The sequence below is a fragment of the Manis pentadactyla genome, chromosome 8 (assembly GCF_030020395.1).
Source record: "Manis pentadactyla isolate mManPen7 chromosome 8, mManPen7.hap1, whole genome shotgun sequence".
NCBI classification, from domain to species: Eukaryota; Metazoa; Chordata; class Mammalia; order Pholidota; family Manidae; genus Manis; species Manis pentadactyla.
In genome coordinates, this window is record NC_080026.1 from 128,238,421 (window position 1) to 128,259,221 (window position 20,801).

Below are 20,801 nucleotides of genomic sequence, written 5' to 3' on the forward strand. Positions count from 1 at the left end.
AGGGCTCTTATAAGCACAATTCTAATTAGTATGAATTCCAATATTTTTATTTAAAATCTAGTCACTTAAAGTCAAAATGACATCTTAATGCCACTCAGCAGAGCAATTTGCCCAGAATAAGAAGAGAGCTTCATTTTCAGAAAGACTCCTAGATTTCAGACTGTATTTTTTTAAATTAGAATACATGGATTGTCTTTACACCTCTTCCTGAATATTTCATGTGTTTTGTGCCTTATTTGCTGTACATATCTTCACAGCGTGCATATTATTCAAATATTCCTAACAGATGGTCTCAAGTGCTACATATTATATAGCATTAAGTGAATAGCTTGGTAAACAAAAGAGTCAAACAGTAAAATATTTTACAGCTTATAAATCATCAAAGATGTTCGATAACAGTACATTAATAACAAAAACTTTAATGTAAACATAAAAACATTAAATGCCTCTATTGGATCAGTCAACTGATTATGACAAATGAAAGATTTCTTAAAAGAGGTGCTTATCTTGTATGGTCTCAGATTATAACCTAAATTAATCTGAGGTTGGCAACTAGTTTCCCTGGGGGCCTGGTTTACTGTTGCCGTCTCCACCCACCCCCTTGGCTTTCTCTGCCCTGTTCCCCTCGTTAACACCTTCTTCATAACCAGGGCAGGAGAGGAAATTCATAAACCAATATTGTTGGTCTTTAGCCTACCTGTAGCAAAATTTTGCTGAAAGAGGCTGAAACTACAGGCTCAAGTTGAGGATTCTTGAATCAGCTGTGATGTTGCTATTCTGTGCTCTCAGTCCCCTTTCAGCACTGAAGTTTCCATGAGGGTCTGCATGATGATTAAAAATAAATAAGTAAGAAACCCCAAACCCGGGAACTTTTGCCAGTGCTCAGATGTTCTTTAATCCACTTTACATATTTAGAACTATTAATGTTCTAGCCATTACCCCACGGAGGGATAAACAGCAATGCTAGTCTCACTGCAGGTATTCTCTCTCATGCCACCCTTACTGTAATTACGTTATTTAACCTAATGTGTAATGGCTACTTCCTAATCATTTCATTTTTCTAATATCTGATAAAAGATCTAACAAGACTTTTTAAATTTCACTCTAGATTTCACTAGAAATGAGAACTAGACCCAGTTTTGATGGTGAAAGTAAGCTTTTTATGAACTATTTGACAAAACGATAATAACTAGCAAAGTGACAAGGTGCCTGTTAAATAAAATATCTCACCTAAAGTCACAAGTTGACTTCATTTGTTATATTAAGGTTCATTATCCAATTTCACATATATATTCAAAACTTTATTGTACCATAATTACCTATGTAGCTGCATTCTCTTATTTCCTTTTCTGCACTTTTACCTCAGGTAAAGGCCTTTGTGAGGCTGAGAAAGATGGCTTCCTTAACCCAACTTGGCATAGACAATTGGAACAAAAGGAAAACATTCTCACAGTTTTACATTAAGGCCCCCATGCATTTTTGCCTTTTCAACCACAATACCAAATCTTACTGCACAAGCAAAACATCATAGCAATGAATCAACAGGAATTTATGATGCATCTACTCTGCATAATGTATTGTGCATGCCTTATGAACATTCTATCCATGTGGTTCCATCAGACCTGAAGATGAAGTTTAAAATGCAAAACAATAATTTCCTCAAAAAACTAAAAAACCAGGTACAGAAATAAATTCAGGGCTGGCAAGGAAAGTTGCATTAAGTCAAAAAAAGGATCTCTAAACTACACTAAGCTAAGGAAAAAAAAAAGAGTGGGGGGAGGGGCTCTATATTTGAAACAGCTTGTTAGAGGGCTTGTTAAAAGAGCTTTCAGGGTTCCACCTCAGTGTTTCTGCTCAGTGGGTCTGGAATAGGGCCTGAGAATTTACATTCTAACAAGTACTAACTTTGAGAACCAGTGATCTAAACCATCTGCCTTTCCTAACCTGGCTGGAGTAAAAAAATATGGAAGAATTTTAAATGGCCAATGTACAATATTAAACAAACTATGGTATCAATCAATGGCCACTGAATTAATTGAAATACATATTTTATACCCCCTCAAAAAATCACATGAAAGCACATTGACTTTTTATCACTGGCAACTGTATGTGATTTGACCTTAACACAGCACAGTGTGATGTGCTGAACTGATCTTTAGGACACTAATAGTTTTTACACGATTTCTACCAAAAGGCAAGGCCATCATAACTGAGATGTTGGAAGCTCATAAGTACCACAAAAATGGCATACTGTAACAGACCCCATAATAACACTCCAAAATGCTCTAAACACTAGAGCAGAGCAATGGCCTTCAGACTGTAACTCGGATTACGTGTACTGTTTGCCCTCTAAAAAGCAACTGTAATCAGGTTCAAGGACAGGCATACCAGGAAGTCTTTTCTCTTTTTTGGGGTAAGAATGTTTAACCTGAGATCTACCCTCTTAACAAATATTATAAGTGTACAGTACAGTATTGTTAACTATAGGCACCGTATGTACCTATCTCTAGAACTTACTCATTTTGCATACCTGAAACATTATAATACCCATTGAATAGCTACTCTCTCTCTCCTGCCCACCCAACAGCCTTTGCTGTGTCTCTGTCTTACATATCACACACCCTCCATGTGCCCCTTGACCAACACAGAATCATTGGTGGAGGAAGTAAGCCATAACTATAACTCTAAATTTTCGGTTACAATGATGATGATAGCAATGACTGACTGTACATCAGAAACAGTGACTAAGGAAGAGATTGAACACTGGTGGCCTTCAATTTTTTTGTTTTTTTAAAAATGAAATAGTTGCTAACATTTGGAAATCGTATCTCACATGAAGATCTGTATTTTCAAGTTTTTCTAGAAAGATAAAGTTCAGCAAGCGTGGCCTTCCCGATTTCTACATGGGCAGAACGAGCTGGAGCTGAACAGCTGCTGGTCCCTTTTAGTGGGGGAAATGGGCTCCCCAGATTGCCAGTGTCCCCAACAGTTCCTACTCTTTTACACCTGGCCTGTCTTATTACCCACTGAACCCACCTAGCTCTGCAAACAGAAGAGTCTGTAATCCCTGCACTAAGGCTGGGGCACAAATAGGGAAGTTTCTTGGGAACCACAAACGAGCTGCAGTCTCGGTCCCTACAGCTTTCTGTCACTCCCCAGAGCACACTCGCACATAAGTAACATTATAGTAGTGATGAGCTTCACTCTGTTCCATTAAGAAAACAAATCATTTGCAAAGTGTGGTACCAATATCTGTAACAAAATGGACTATATCTTAAATTTGACCACCACAGCACACCCTAGCTGAAAACCTCTGAGAGAGAAATTTGGTTTTGGCTTCCCAGTGTAAATTCTGGCTTTGGAATATGTCTAGCAAATGATGAAAGCTTTGAAAACTTAAGAACCTAATTTTAGGGTGTGAGGAGTATAAGGATGGAATGAAGCACTTCTAGTTCATGTGATTCCTGGTATATAAAAATGTTGCTTTTAAGTATTAACTTTGTGAAAGAATGTGAAAGTATGACATTTGTGGTATCATGCAAAATTTTGGGGGGAAAACAGAGAATGTGGGCATACAGGTCATGGGACCATTACTTTGAAAACTGAACAGAAACATTTCTGAGACAGGCACTGCATTAAAACAAAAACTATGTAAAAATGGCTACTTCAATAGTATAATAACTGTCTATTCCCCTATTACCCCAAATATCTTTGTCTCAGCAGACTAAGGGAAAAATTAATGTATGTGCTGGGCATAGGCAGAAAGGAGAACAATCTAGAGATACATTGGGGGAAGTGAAGGGGTACATTAAATGGACCCTAAGAGTCTGAGAGCAATTAGAGACCAGGGAGGTGCTCAGGCTTGCAGGGAAATCCCTTGTTTCAAATGTGTGTGATGTATGTCCAGGACTACATATGGATCACACCTCAGAATCCAGAATCCTGGAACTGCCTAACCCACACTCACACGCACACCATCCCAGGCCCTTGGATTCCTGGTTCCCAGACAACACCCTGGATGGACAGGTGGACACATGGACTGCTATGCTGAGAAGGCTGGAAGTGGTGATCGACTGGTGATTTCTGCCATGAGCTGGACAGTAAGAACTGGTGAGAAATGCTGTGGGTTTGCCAACTCAACACTACTCTTGAGTTCTATCTACATATAGATTTTACATTAGTTGTCTTAAATTTCCTTTGAAAGCTTGAATAGTCCTTATTCACATAATTGTTGTGAGGAATACATGAAATGATGCATAAATATAAAGCCCTGAGCAAAGGCTTTACCCTCTATGTAAATACCCAAATGTCATTCTCTACCAAAGCATTAGCTCTGTGCCTACAAGAGGATGTCTTAGACAGAAAGAGCATTCATACACTGGTTGAAGAATGTTCTAAGGTAAGTACCAACCACTCTCTGAATGACTTTTCAAAACTATTTTCATGGTGAAGTGGGTTTGTAGGTCTTCCAGAATACTTGCTGCCATATGTCAAATAAGAGGCATCCAAAATATTCTTAAAGAACAAGGATTCACATACACATGCCTCAGTCACACTGTTTCATCTGCAACAAGAAATTATGACCACTGAATTCAGATTAAACACTTTAATCAACTATAATAAGTCAATAATCATATATAAAAATCTGATTCATGCATCAATTACATACATTATACAATAGTCACATTATGCAATGCTTACATTCTTTTGAGTTGGTACCTGCAAAAACATATACAAGTTACAAGAGCATTTTACTTAATGAGTGTGGTACTCTTCAGTAAAAACAATGCTTCTGTCTTTCACATACCTGCTAAATATATACACCTCTAGGTCTGCAGTATTTTTTCGTACCTTAAAATATGAAGCACCTGGAAGCTTTGAAGATTAGTAGGCCCAATGTCTTGTTTTTACAGACTTCAGTTCCACTGCAAAAGTAGATTTTTGACATAGAAAAATAAATGAAATAAAATGTCAACTGTAGTTTAATGCTTGAGGAGCTTCTACACTTCTTATTAAATACATCAGAAAACTTTTCATTTGCAGATTAATTAGTTAAGGTGCTACCTATTGCATATTAAATACTTCCAATGATTGCATATGGATTATTAAAGTTATAAATCTGTGAAAATAGGGGCTTTCAAAGTGTGCTGACAGACCCTAACATCTACCATCTCATGAACCAGCAGCACTGTGATCCTTTACCTCTTACTTCAAGGAGATCGAATGAAAGAGCATGCTTTACACTTCACTTACACACATGTGAGACACCTACTGTATCTATAAGATATGTGAGCACATGGACATCAAAAAGTTGCAGCTTGATTTACAAATCAAGGGAGGCTGCTTTTCCTAAAAAGTTACAAAGGAAGATAAAAGCTCTAGAGTGACAATTACTAGGTATAGTAAAGATAATAGTTTTTTTCTTTGTTTTAAAGATTATCCTTGCTAAAGATTAAGAACCTTTGTATGGGTGGTAGGCAGGGGGGTGTGAGGGTGGTTGGAGTTGGTGAAGGAAGGATGTGAGAAAAGCCAGTCTGTCACTGATGAGCTAAGTTTTACTTAGGTTTCCATTTGTGAGACCCTTCTAATTACAAGGCAACGTTTTGATAGCTGGAAAATTACAACTAAATCACTTACTACCAAAAGCAATAGATGTAGTTATGTATAATCTATGGATAATACTACATTCATGGGAGGATGGCAAATCTAGGCTTAATGTAGAATATAGCAGCAAAAAGCAATACATATTTCATGAATGGGTAACACATCATTTTATGTACAATTCTAAGATATGACCCTGGAGTTCAGTAAGTGAAACTTGAAGCCTAAGTGGTAGGAAGTTCAATACTTTGAAGTGGAATTTCAGATGTGGAAGGGGAACTGGTTGTGAAATAATGCTCTTTTAAAATTACAGCAGAGCCATTTTAATTATGCAACAAAAATGTATTAGCTTAAAACAGGTGTGAGATAAATATCAATTCTGTAATTATTGGTGGAAATATTTTTGAGCATGCATTTTTTTAAATCATAAAAGCAAAAGTAAAATGTTGAAAGTCTATTGTGTTGTGCAGTACTTAATGAGTACATGTATTTTATTTCCATTTCTAAGCCACTAACAAAATATACCACTAGAACACTTAAAAGTTGCATTTTGAAAAATAAACTAAGGTGATCTTTTTGGCCTTTTTTCTACAATGCTAGAAATTAAAAACTATTCTGTTTGCACTTTGGCCCAAATACAGGAAACACTGACATGATTACTCATTTTTACTTTTTGTTTTTAGTTAATTACATTGACCAATTGGGAAAATATATGTTGTACTTTAGGTTATAAGTGAAAGTTTACAAACATCAGAACAGAACATTTTTAGGCAGTGATAAATGTAAATTCAATTTTCAATACACATCTTGTCTCAGATTTAAAGATAAAAATACTGATTCAGTTTTAACCAAATCATTCATATATGAATAAATCTAATCTTTAACAGTTCTTATACATGAAAAGAATCTCTCCTTAAAAATGAATTTCCTCATAAAAAGAAGAGCAGTCCTTGAACCACACTTTTTAATGAGCTCTATTTATATAAAACATATCTCCAATACAAAACTGACATCTTGGTTCATTCTATAAAGAGTAAATTTGGCCAAAGCATACAGATAATTTGTCATAATACTGAAAAAAGAGCTTCAACCATATTAACAACAGAAAAAACAAATACTAAGAATTTTGTAATACTTAATGTTAACTAAAAATGGTACCATGTTAAAAAATAATAATTACTAAGACCTCAAATGGGAAAATTAAATTCTACTCCAGATTTTGAGATTTACTACAGGAATTTACAAGCAGAGGAAAAAGTTATTTGGTAGAAACTATTCTTGCTTCTCCATTTCTTCATTTAAAAACATTATATAATTTTTTTATATTTGGGAAAGTTTTTCAGAATTTCAAAATGTTTGCTCTCATAGGAAAACTAAAGAAACTACAAAAATACAAATAACCGATTTTAGACGACAAAAATAAGCTTGGACACTATCTGATTTAAATATTAAAATGAGCAAAACCATTATATCAGCTGTATATTTAACTTTCAATGAAGACATACCAGAGATAAATACCAGACAAAAATGTGGTTCTTTAAAAGGTCAGGGAATATATGTCTCCATATAAAGGTGAATTTTTCTTTTTAAATTCAAGACATATATTCAGTGTTCGTAGTTAAATATTTTAGATTTTTAAAGTAAAAAATAAGCAAATGATTAGTAATATTTTTATACAACTGTTTTTCACTTTAAATTTTAGACTAATTTTGTACAAATATAGTTAATTCATGGAAGTAATCAACACTTTTTAGGAACAGACTTTTTAAAAAAAGCCAACCTATAATTTTGTAATAAATCAATTCTTTAAGGGTGGATGTATAATGCCATGCTAGTAAAGATTTGTTCTGAAAACTCACTCCTTTAGTAACACTTATTTTGGTTCAAGACCCTAATGCAACCATCTGTTCTTTTACTTTTGTAACTTGAAACCAAGCCTAATTCTTCATTCCCAGAATTTGCCCACTGCTTTGGGTTATCAGGCATCAGATGATATACTTTTTTCCCAAAAATTACCTTCAGATATAACTTATTATTTTCCTTGCTAGTGATTTAAAGGCATTCAGAATCTCAACAAAACAAATTAGCTTATCTTCTGCTTACAGCTTAAACAAAATTCAAATGTTAAGATAAAAAATTAATTCAAGAAATTCATGCTGTTGTGAAGCTAATGAAGCTTCCTAAAGTAAAAAGGGCATTGGATCATTTTTTGGAAAAAGAGTAAAAGTTTGATACTGGGATAATATATGGAAGCAGCTCATTTTGAAACCAAGGTACACATAGTCGAGAGTGATTTGAAGCAGCTTCCCTGTCACAAACCGTAACAGTAGCAACGATGATTTGTTTTGTAATGATGGAGCACAGTACTTTCAAATTAAGAAATTGGTATCCTCATTTTAGGGGCGACCAGTTGTTTTTAAATGTTCTAAAAACACATGTACATGTGAGGTATATGCATCTATTCAATATACAGATACATGAACATATACTCATGTATATATATATATATAAAATATGGACTTTTTTTAGTAGTGTTTAACTGCAGCTAAATACAACTACAAATTAACTTCAGAAAAAGCAACCACAGTATCAACTCTGCTTTACGAGAAATTGATGCCTGAGGAGTAAGTCATGTACTTCTGAAGGTATTTCTGAGCCTATGGCAGACTAGTGGGCCGGCACCAGCACCTAAGTGGACCCTAAGAAACTGCTAATTCTTTGAGAATCTGGCCCATTTTCACTTTAAAAGTTTAGATTATTTAGCTCACTTCAAAGGTCACTCTTGACAGTCTCTGTTAATATTTACAGGTAAAACAGTTTTTTACCACACAGCAGAATATGTAAGGAAACCTGATAATGGAGTCTCTTTCAGTAACAAGTTTTTCTTCTTTTTTCCCCCAATTATAAATGCAGTACAATCAGCTTATTAACTATTGGAGAATTTGCCAGCTTTCCTGGACGGTTCGTATGGCACTCTGAGAATACTGGGTGTTTCTTCCATTACCCTTACGAGGAGGTTGTCGATGTAGTCCTCGAGTTCCCGGATGTGGGTGTCCTTCCTCCTAAGAAGCTCTTTGTGCTTCACTAGTTCCTGTAGTACCTCCTCATAGGTCAGACTGCGATACCCTGCAGTGGCATCAAAAGGGTTGCTGTCCTGGAACAGGATATAGGCTGTCACTTTAGCAGATTATAGTATTGGGCACAAACTAAGAACGAATGAGATAGTTCACAGAACGGCCAGCTAGTTCTGAGGCAAGGACTAAGGCAAATATATGAAAGCCTTGGTTATGATTCTGAATTCTCCTAAAAACTTTTTTACCATGTGTACAGTGCCCTAAAAGATTGACCATATACTTTAGATTAAACTAAGAGAAAAAATGTTCTTCAATAAATAACTAAAATAGAGAAAAACTAAAGATCTCTAAGAATTAACTTAGAGACTGTATGAAAAATATACTTTAGACAGTAGTCCTCATGGAACTGTTTCCATTGAATCGTGACTTAATTATGCCCTTGGCTTTTTATTGAAGACAGTTATAAGAAGCAGCAGTACCAAATCTATTTCTCCAACTTGCTAAGTAATGTTGAAGGCATTCAGAATTAAATCAATGAGGATTCTTCTAAGAAATGCCATGGCAGTAACTTCTATTTTAATTTAGATGAAAACAGAACTTTTTTCTCTAACTAGTCTCTTCTTCCTCCTAGGACAAATACTTACATCGTATTTCCCTTTTTGCCATGGTTATCAGGAAACTCAGAGTTCAACAATGATCATGTTAATACTTAGGATTAGTGTATCTGCATTCTTTCCCATTTCATTTATTTACTATTTTCCTAACCTTATTCTATTGATGAAAATTCATTTTACACAAAAATATAAATAAAAAAGAAAAAGACATTGACTTAAATATTATTACAAAGCATTCTAATATTGAAAGAAAAATATTTCTCAGGAATGGCTTCAAAAAGGCCCTGTAATGTCAACTATTTATAGTGCGCAGATTTTTCATTATGTAAAATATAAATGCCCAAAAATAAATTAGCAACCTTTATGCCTTTTTATACATAGCTCTGTCACTTAACTCAGCAACTTTAAAAGATTTTCATCACTCTCTTTCAAAACGTTTGATTTGGCTTTAAGGAAAATAAACTAAAATACTGAGGAAATTAGTCTTGAGTTTAAGGACTAATTCTATCTAGTGTCTTCAGTGGAGGAGGCAGAATGGGGACTGGTGAATAGAGGAAGACTTTTTTCTCCATTTTTCCCATAGAAATTAAAGTTGTCTTTCCATTTTCAATATCTATTTTAATTTGCTATGCAAATTTTTTTGAAGTACAACTTTTTATGCCCCTGCCCCTGGCCCAGGCACCATGATTTCCAACACCAGAGAGACAAATTAGAGAACAGATATCAATATAATGCTTGGGTTACCGAAGCACGCTTCCTTCTATGGGATAAGGGAAAAAATAATCAGGACTGAAAACTTCCCCAATCTCATAAAATCTCTCAGGTTTTGTAGAGAAGATATAGCTTGTACAATGCCTTCAAAGACTTTGCCAGGCAGAAATGGGTAATGGGCATCTCAAGCAGCGGGCTCTGCTTGTTCAAACGAGGAAACAGGTTCAAGGCATAGTGGTCAACAGCAGGTAATCAGTGTAGTACGGCTGGAAAATAAAGTTCAGGATAAGGCACAGAGGCTGAAATGGTAGGCTCCAAATAGATGATCAAGGACACTGAATGCTATTATTAAAGACTTTTTAGACTGATTGCTTGGGAGCTAGGAAGCCATTAAAGGTCTCTAAACAGGAAAGATATGTTAAATCTAAGTTATAGGAAAATTAAATGTCAGCAGTGCGTAAGATCATTTGGAGGGGCTGCAAAGAATCACAAATCTTTTGAAATATTAAAGACAAGAGTTAATAAGAGCCTCCACTAGATTAACAGAATGAATAGAGAGATGCTAAAGAGAAGTGAGTTCAAATCAGTAACATAATTTAAAACAACTTATTTGAGCATTAGAAACTGGAACAGACACAATTCTAAGATGTGTATTACATCTTTATCCCCAGAACACTTCAGAATATTGCTTTGCAAAAATTAAAGGACAATCCTGGTGACAATTGTTACCTTACATTTATTCTCTTCTCTTTCAGATCAAATAATCTTTTGTAAGCATAAGAACATATGCAAACTCAGTATTTACTAGTTAATTTAATTGATCACAAGTAGTTTAGAAATATAAAGCTTATTAATTTCCTAACCACATTCTTATTAAACATTTATTATATTATGCAGGTTTCTACAGAAAAGATAAGACATACTATTGAGGTAAATATAGTTTTTTAATTTACTAAAAATAAGATATAGTTTCTTTAAGCTAAGTAATTCTCCACAGATTTGAGACAGAAACCACCCAGGTCTGACTCAATCTTTATCTGATAAATGAGATGTTCTCCAAGGTCCCTTTCAATTCTAAAATTTCCTGATCTACAAAATGACTTTTTCAGAACTGCATTTGAAAAAATAATAGTGTCCAACTAAAGTGATTTCATTTTTCTAATAAAATATTTACTGAAAAACAGGAGTTCTTATGAGAATTGCAGGTATTAATGAAATTAAATGGGACTCATTACTACTTAGTTGACTGTTTTACTTTTTTTCTTAATTAAACATTGCATTGTAATAATAGCATTGGTCTGAGTCACTCTAACCTTAATCAAATTATGCATATATGAACTGGTTTTTCTCCAAATTAAGTGATTATATACAGTTAGACAATCATTTATATTATTTAACACCATATCAGTACTACCAGATAATGTAGTTAAAATTTTTTTTATTTCTCTAAAGACAATGAAGAAGAAAGACATGTCAAAAAATTCTTGTTTTGATATAAGTAGTTTAATTAATACCATGATACAAATCAAGCTAACAATTTAATCTCTTAAAATAATCAATTACTATCCAGAATACTATTCAACACTATAGCCATAATTTAGAATACACAAATCCAGTACTTGGCTTATTTTTTCCCTCACAACCATCTAATATTTATGTATAGATAGATTTCCTGGAAATACACTTCTGACCTTTTCAATAAATTTTCCATTTGTTCTTTCATGTCAAAATTTTGTCCCAAATTTCTGCATCAAGTTTCTAAGCAGGAAAACATCTTAGAAACACATGTACTATAAACCATATTCTGGAAAATAATATCAAATAATTAAAAACAGTTTTATGCTTAGTTCCAGATTTTATCTCATATTTGAAAATTATGTAAACCTCCTAATTTTAGGCAGAAGGTTCTTAAACTGACTTATATACTCAATAAATATATAAATCCTTCTGTTTGCTGATATAAGTCCAAATCAAATACTAAAGATTAATATTAGCATATACAATAGGAAATTAAAGCATTTCCTCGTTATAAAAATTACTTCACTTAAAGAAGAAAACTCAGGAAAATACACAAACTGTTCTTTCAGAAGATACTTTTGATTCTTAGAAAAACTGCTTAAACTGAGAAATCTCCAAACTATGGTAAAGACTCTAATAACCTACAACAGGACTGACACCTAAGTCCTCAATATTTTTTCCTCTAGCACTCCACAGAGATAGTACACATGGTTTTAACATATCTTCTTATATTGAAATCTAATGTAAATTTTTCTTCTCTTCTTCCCTTTTCACAACCAATCCTTTTTTATTCCTACCCAACCAGTGTTAAAAATTTCCATATACAGATATAAGAAAATAGGGACTGGGTGAGAGAGTAACAGAATCATTACATGAAATTTTCTAATCAGAATTTTAAAGAATATAGTTGTACAGAAGACTGAGAATTACTAGTGATCTATTTGTACTTTACACACAGTCTAGCCTTTTAAACTAGGAAATGTATATTTTTTACAATATTTAAATTTAAACAAAAGCAAATTATCAGGACTCAAAATAACTGAAGATTTAAAGAAAGGTTGTCCTGGTAACCAAATATTGGTGGGGTACTAACTGACATCCAAGGCAACTAGAGGAGAGAGAGAGAGATAAGATGAAGGCCTGGCATTCTCTGATCATCTCATTATTGTTCTAATGAGGAACTTTGCTCTGGGAATATCATCTCAGCTACTTTCACATCTTTTGTCCTACTCCCTTCATCTCCCTTTCAGTTCTTAATTAGGCCTTAAAGAGCTCACACTGCCCTTTCAACTGGCTACTGCTCCTGTTTAAACACTGTGCTTTCACAGACAGGTGTTGGCACTAGCATATAAGACATACAAACTTAATTACAAAATACTATGTCCAGAAGGGGAAAAAAAATAACTTGGTAGATGGCTATTATGGGAGAACTTAATGTAAATTACTTCAAACATCTTGTAATCTTCAACATAAAAATTGTTCAAATACTTTTCCTCAATAACGATCAGTATGAGGATGAGCTTTCTCCTCTTAATTGTATCTTGCAGTAAATTAACAGCACCTAGTAATCCTTTAACTGTCATTTAGAATAGTTAGTATTCCAGAGAAAAATAATCACACATCAAGGATTCTTTTATCACCTTTAAATCCTTTAACTAAAACAATTTTCACATTTTATTTCTTTAAAGAATTCTAAGGATGCTTTTACAGCAATAAATTACAAGATTGGAAAAGTACATTTACGAGTACATAGAAATTGTAATTAAGGTTACTTAATAAACAATAGCTGCACATTAAATCGATTTTTTGATGTTGCATTTTGTTTGAGATTAAGTAACTGCCTGATAGAATTCATTTTACTATCTGATCAAAGGCTGATTTCATATATACTGACATTTCTCGCCAGACTGCCATATTATAAAGACTTGAGTATTTATGAAACATCAAAACTTATAAATCATTTACATAAAATAGCAAAAACAGTACAAAGTCCTCTGCTTCCATAATGTTTTCTACAATTTTAAAGACAAATAACTACACTTAGAATGGCTTATACACCACCATGGTTTCTTCTAGGAACATCACATCATAGAAAATTGTGATATGTTACTGCTTTAAAAAATCCTTATTATACATCTGGATCACACACATTAAGGACAGATGGTTCAAACAACAACCATCAGTCTCTTGGAATAAAGGCCCTATTTCTGTTATTCAGTGAGAATTTACTTTTCTACCAAGAACATGTGCCCATATTTTTGTAAAGTAACTTATTCTCTAGGTTTAATACATTCAGCAGTGACTGAAGATGCAATGGAACTCTGAACAGAGATCCAAACCTGTACTTCAAATAACAATAAAATGAAGTTACGATATCTGAACAATCCTTGCAAAATATGTGAGTTAATTTAGCAGGTTGCTTCCAAGCCTGTTAATATATTTGGTTTTGTTCTGACTAGGAATTTAAGTGTCTTAAAGGTTCTTTCAAATCATTTCCTGGTTAACTGCATCTCTTGACAGGATGCCTTTCCTACCGCTGAATGTTAACAGGCAGTTTTATTTTTTCTTCAAACTTTGTCAAAACAACAAAGTGTTTTCTCCACATACTTTTAGTTCATAACTATAGTGTTGACCTTGACATACAGCTTTCATATTAATTTAAATAGTCTGCAAACAAAATATGTATTATTCTAAATTGGCTTCAATTATAATTATGTTTGCTAGAACTTCCACAGATCGTTACCTAAGTCATACCCTACCATATATTAAAGACAAAGTTTGAATTTTGCTTTTCTCCTTTCTCCCCAAATTACCATGCTAAACTGTAGTCCACAGGTAGCCGAGGGATTCAAAGAGATAGAGACCTTTTTAGAAACATGTTCTGGACAGAAGGCTGGTTTGTGGCTTACTTTCTGGTAATTCTCTAACCCCCTCTGCAACTTACCGGGATTTTCCTGAGGTCTTCATTACTTGTCGGATTCATATGAAAACTGAGTAATGAAAGACAAACATAAATGTTAGAAGTGTATGATAGTCGACGTGGAAGAAAACATAAAAACAGAACATTTTTAACCAACATTGCAATAACAATTTCTCAAGTCTTTCTCAGATGAGTGAAATCTAATCCAGGATGTAGAAAAAAAGCAGTGTTTATTCCTTCCACATTCTAAAGCAGCTACAATTTTAAACTTTGAAGTAAAACCCTTCAGTTATTTGTCAGAACTGAAGAAGTATAGTTTCTAAACATCTTTAAACATAAATTATTTTAGCCACCTTTTTCATTTCATATACATAAGCACATTCACTCACCTTAGGTGCTCTGATATAAAACTACATGGAGAATTAAATAAATTTAGATTGGAAATATTGTAGCATGAAAGTTAAAGCAATCTTTTAAAAAATTCTACAGATGTTAGAAAAATTAACTGTTAAATATTATTCCATCAATGTGAATGAATTCAGAGTTGTACGAACCATTGCTATAATTAATGTGTTTTCTAAGTAGCTGGTCTTCAAAATTTAAATACCCAAATGAACCAAAACAAAATGGATATTTTCCATGAAGAGAGTAAGAAAACATCACAGCTGAATGCTATAATCATTTCCTTCTTTAAACATGTCCATTAGGAAGAGGAATGCAACCAAAAAGAAGCTAAACTTCAAAGCCATCTGATGAGTAAATATTTCATCGTTGCTATTCAAGCTTAATTTTTACCCTGCACTTAAGAGTATTAGCCATTAGAACCTCTACAAAGCATTACTGTCCTAGGAACCTTTTTATCTCCTCCCCCCCTAAAAAAGACTTAACTATAAAATGTATTTTTTCATTATCTGTACTTTATCAGCCAAATAATTGTAATCCTTTGGAGAAATTCAATTATACAACTTTTGATTGTGTGCACAAAAAGCCTGGACACTGGATACAAGGTCTGGAAAATATCTGTTATTACAGGTATATACCCCAAGCTGTAAATCTATAGGGCATACATGAAGGAACTACCACCTCAAGAAAATTTCTCACATATCCAAGGTTTCATTTGTTATGACTAAGATTTCTAGAACAAGCTTCCAGAACTGGTTGCTGACTTTTTCTAGCTAAAACTCTTCTGGATAAATTTAGTTATTTCCATAGAGCTGGGTGACATGGTAGAGAAGATTGAAATGTAGTTTAAAATACCCGCAATGCACCATATATAGGCCGATGCAACTAACACTTTCTCATTCCTGTATCCCACCATCTTTTGGTGTTCTGTATAGTCCCAGACTAGAGTCACTGTCCCAGCAAAGCCTCAAGGCCCTAACAAAAGAACTGCTTAAAGGAAAACAACAAAAACAAAATCCAAAAAGCCATTATCATATAGCACATGCAGGCCTAGAGTGCCATGGCAGCAGCTGCTAACACATGCGGTTCCCATCCTCTGATTTCCAATTCAAGGCAGTCAACATCACAGTCCAGTGGGACTAACATCTCCTTGCCCCATTACCTCACAGCATGTTGCTTTTTAATAGGTCAAGAAATGTGCTCGCCTGCCTCTCTCTCCATCTGACTGTGATATTCAGAACAATATGATTTATGTTCAGTTTTGACAGTAAACCACAGTGGTTACAAGCAGAGAAATGGTTGAGGGCCCTGGAGCCAGGTAGTATGAATTCAAATCCCAGTTCTGCCTACACTCGCTGTGGGACCTTGAGCAAGTTACTAACCTTTGAATGTGTCTGGGTTCCCTCATCTGTGAAGTGGGGATCCCAACATTATCCACCATATAAGACTACTGTGAAGATTAAATGAGTCAACAGCTTAGCTCTATGACTAGCAAGCAGAACATGTTCAATAAATCATTTTATTTAGTAAACATTTCCATAGCACTTGGACTGTACCAGATACTATTCTAAGCAGCTGACCAAAATTAACTCATTTAATCTTTATAACCATTAAGGTAGGTATGATCTTCATTTTCAGAATAAGGAAATGAGTCACAGGGAGGTTAGGTAACTTGCGTGGGGTCATACAGTTGGTAAGCGGTGGAGGTCTCTGGCTCTGGAATCTGTCCTCTGACCTGGGACACACAGCCCTAACCCCGTTCTCTGCACACAGAGCTACTCAGTGAGCCCTGGCTGCACTGCTGAAGACCTGAACCTGAGGACACACGGAGTGATCAGAAAGCAAACATCACCTCGTTCGGAGTAAGCACCGTGGAGCTGCACTTGTGGGAGGCAAGAGGAGAGCGCTCTTGAGAATTAAACTCTTAGATTCCACAGAGGAAAGAAATGTTCTACCACAGCAATTAGTCAAGGAAGGCTTATGTCAAGGAAAAAGTAGGATTTAAAATCACATGAAGGATAGATTTGGTAGGCCAGAGAAAGAGGACTCTGAAGACATAAGCGATGGCCTGGTGCTGCTGGACAGCAGCGCCACTGCAGGACACGGAAGAGCCAGGGACACAAGGCAGCGGCTGGGAAGGACCCTTGAAAGGTTTGGATGGAAAAGATGGGGGCCCTCAGGCCTGACTCACACAGCAATTGGCAAGTTTCTGACAGCTGTAATCCTTTCATAAACATCCTCTAAATGCTTGAACTAAATTGCTGAACTAAGAAATAGAAATACTGGTATAGTATTTATTGTCATAAAGGTTTTTAAGGAACAGATATTTAGAACAAAGATTTTATTAAAATCACAAAACTAACAATATGTCATATCCAGTGGATTTAGCCTATAGATCTAAAGTGAAACTCGGTAACAACCTGAAAAATGTCTGAGATTTCTTAAGAATGATTCAAGTGAGAAGTTCGCAACTGTAAGGGAAAATGGTGTCTAATGCAGCAAGGCCTGGCGACTCCCCATTATACCTGAGGTAACCTGAGTTCTCGGACACTCTCTCCAGCAATCCACAGGGCAGAGCTGAGGGAGAGGGAGCTCTTGTGTTGGGCATTGTCTGAAATCTAAAGGCAGAACCCCTCCCTTGTGGTCGGCTTTATACTCACACACTGACGTGTCAAACACATGATGAACTCAGTCATTCATGGCTGCCTTTTTTGATCTGTCCTTAAAGGGAAAAAAGAGTTAACTGAACTGGATTGAATTAGCTTGAGAAAAATAAAATGTCTCTATTTATCGAAGTGTGGCACCAATTTGTGATATCTTTCTCTCTGGACTGCTATCCTCAATGTCAGACAAGATATTGTGTAATACAGTCTGACTGCTCAACTGAGTTGTTAACAAGTTAAGGAAAATGGTGGTTTTTAATCAGGTAAAAATAAAGTTAGACATATGCACTCTGAAAACGCCTATACAAATTAACATTTCAAAATTAAAAAAATTAATTTTAGAAATCAGAACTGAAAGGAGTTTCGGGATGGCATAGGATTTTAAAGTAACTTTTAAACTGATAAAAAATATTTTAAATTCGTATTTTAAAAATAATTTAAAGGAATAAAATGCTTACTTTACCATTCTGAAGTTTTCAGGTAAAGCCTATTTTTTATACTATGATTATTTCCAAATGTTTAAAATAAATTTTCCAAGTAAACTCTAATTTTTAATTTTAAAATTAAGAGATCTCAAATATTTATCTCAAGGAATCATTAGCATCTCTTCTTCTATAATATCACTTAATTTATTTTGAAGTGAGAATAAACATTGAATAAAGAAATGTCAATTGGTAAGAATGTAAAACTGTCTCTCAACTTCTGCTACAGACAAATCTTCCACAGGCCAGAAAAGCAAACCAATCTTTGTAAAGTGGTAAAACTGACCACTGCAGAAATCACTAAGGCATCTATCTGGCTGTGGACAGAGCTTTTTTCTTTGTCCCTATTTTCTCTTTTTAAAACATGAATACATTCTTTTGGAGCAAGAACACCTAAGACAGAGAAGAGACTACTGAGAGTGTAAAAGTGGTTGTCAAGACAAAAAAAAAAGAAAACCCACAAAAGAACAAAGATCTATTAAAAATGATTAACTGTCTTGTTCGCAAAGACAATGAAGCTGTGTATATTCCTGGCTCGAGGATTTTAACTCTTTCAATGAGAAGTCATGTAAGAATACTTGAAGCTCTTGTGAAGGTATTTAAAAACAAGTATTACGCCTTCCATATCTATTTCCAAGCCCATTCCTGCTGAAATTATAAAGCTAAGCCCACTTGGCCTACAACTTGACACATTTTAACACATGAATTCAAATTTTCTGCAAAATCCAGAGGTTTCCCACCTGGCTGGCAGGGGGCAGAGGGGATGGGATAGAACGGTAATTTTCTCAAATACCATTCAATTCCTCAATGTGTACAGGAAATAAGTATAACTAAACTATCACAGAACTTCTGCCATTAATTATTTTCAAAGGAAAGACTCCTGTTGATCTTGTTTCACTGAGAGAGTGGGCTCTAGAGACCTGGGCCTTCACTTTGGTGACAAATGTAGTTGGGGGAGGGGAGGTATAAACTTAGAATTGTAAAAATACATAAACCCTTTAATGAGTCTGAAAAGAAAAATAGCCCATTTACAGTGAAACCAGGGCAAAGAATAATGACACTAGGCCAAAGAAAAATGACATTTGTTCTTACTGGACTTTAGCCAGGGTACCAGGCACATTTCCGAGCACTTTACATGTTAACTCACTTAATCCTGTAACAATCCTATGAGGTGAGTGCTGCTTTTATTTCCATTTACAGAAGAGAAAACAGGCACAGAGGAGTTAAAGCTTACTCAGGAGAGCAGTTACTGAGTGGCAGAGTCAGGAGCCAGACTCCTCGCTCAGCCCCTGCAGCCATGAACCGCACTTCTTTCACACAGGTGTTCCCAGTGTTCAGGCCCACCGTGAGCTCAGATGGCTGGCTTCAAGGAGTCCACTACAATTTCCTGAGGTTTCTTCCAATCAGAAACGACTACCAAAAGTCCAAGCCTTAGACAATGTAAAGAGATAAAACAAAGCTGAACAGCAATAGGCTTTGAAATAGCTGTGACTAGTTCTCTGTCTGCCCTTGTGCACCCCGGGAGGCTGACCTCCAGAAAGCACATAATCTGGGCCCTGTTCCCACTGGCTTCCAGTTACGCTCTGCCACTGGGAGGCTCCGCAAGAGATGGGAGGACAGAACAAAGAGGAGACAGGGTACTGACCTACCCCATCCTACCATCTCACCTCTGCCTATCCCCTCCTCCTACCAGCTCCTCAGCCCCTCCCTGTCACAGGGAGGCCTCGGCAAAAGCTTCTCTTCCACCAGCCGCAGCTGCAGCTACAGTGTACTGTCTCCCCACACCTCAGCATGGCGGGCCCTTCTGGACACTGCTGGTCCCTTGCACTATGCCACCCCTTGGTGTCCTCAGTCCTAGCCACCCCTCTGTAAATGGCCTCTTTTACTAAAGTTTCTTCAATGATCTGTTTTGAGTATGTCATTTGTTTCCTGCTGGGATGAGAATACAAGACTACACAATAAATGCCACTAACTATTCACTTAATAATTTAAAGTGGTTAAGGACAACGTTTGTTTTGGAAGGAAGGAAGAAGAGAGAAACAAAGGAAAACAATCTCTCATGATTATTCAAATGAAGTATCTACACTTCCCTTTCCCCTTCAATTTCTGGGTTATGCTCCATAACTACTTACTTTAGCACTTTTAACATTGTTTTTCTCCCCCAAATACATAGTCTCCTACTTTGTAAATGATAATTCACTACCAGTACCAGCCACAAAAAAGTTCCTCGCCTTGACTGTACGACACTTCTCACCTTCACAGAGCTAGAGTACTTTACGTTCTAAATTATTTTCTTGGGATTAAATTATGGGAGACTGAGTGTTTGTGGAGTTCTGAAATGGTTTAACTGCTTAAAGTGACTTGGATTTTAATAATACCACTTCATATTTATATACTGCCTTACAATTAAAAGCACATTTTCACAAAGAGAATGTCTTTAAACATGTTTCCAAAGGAACAATTACCAGTGTGGTGGGATGCAGTCACTCAGGGTGAGAGCTCACACAATCCCAATCCCTCTGATCAGTGTCTCCTCCTCATTCTCCCACTCCCTCACTCTTGGCAGACCTGCTTTGTAGACCCCACTATCATCCCAGTTGTTTCCTAATCCATTTGTATTTATTCATCTCTGTTACCAGAGCACATTCACAGCCCCATTACCCCTCAGACGCTTTTACCATTTTGATGCTGCCAATCTCTAATCCCTCCCAAGAAACCCCTGCTGATTCTGTTAACATTATTCACTCATGTTCTATAATCTGAAACACCCGACTCCAATACTCATTGCTACTTTTATGAAGATCGCCAACAAACAA

The 20,801-nt window shown here is 35.6% G+C and overlaps 1 protein-coding gene across 3 annotated transcripts in view; it reads right to left on the reverse strand.

Annotated features, from left to right (window-relative positions):
• Positions 1-4,591: 4,591 nt before the first annotated feature.
• Positions 4,592-20,801, reverse strand: part of RAB11FIP2 (RAB11 family interacting protein 2) — a 42,367-nt gene continuing 26,157 nt past the window's right edge. The window contains exons 4-6 of one of the 3 annotated variants that reach the window (XM_036898806.2): positions 14,463-14,508; positions 8,606-8,755; positions 4,592-4,925 (exon numbers count right to left, since the gene is read on the reverse strand). In XM_036898806.2, the coding sequence (XP_036754701.2) occupies positions 4,917-4,925; positions 8,606-8,755; positions 14,463-14,508 (205 nt within the window). In that variant the 3' untranslated portion in view covers positions 4,592-4,916. Of the gene's footprint in view, positions 8,756-14,462; positions 14,509-20,801 lie in introns of all 3 variants that reach the window. The other 2 variants (XM_036898805.2, XM_036898809.2) reach the window with 2 other exon arrangements.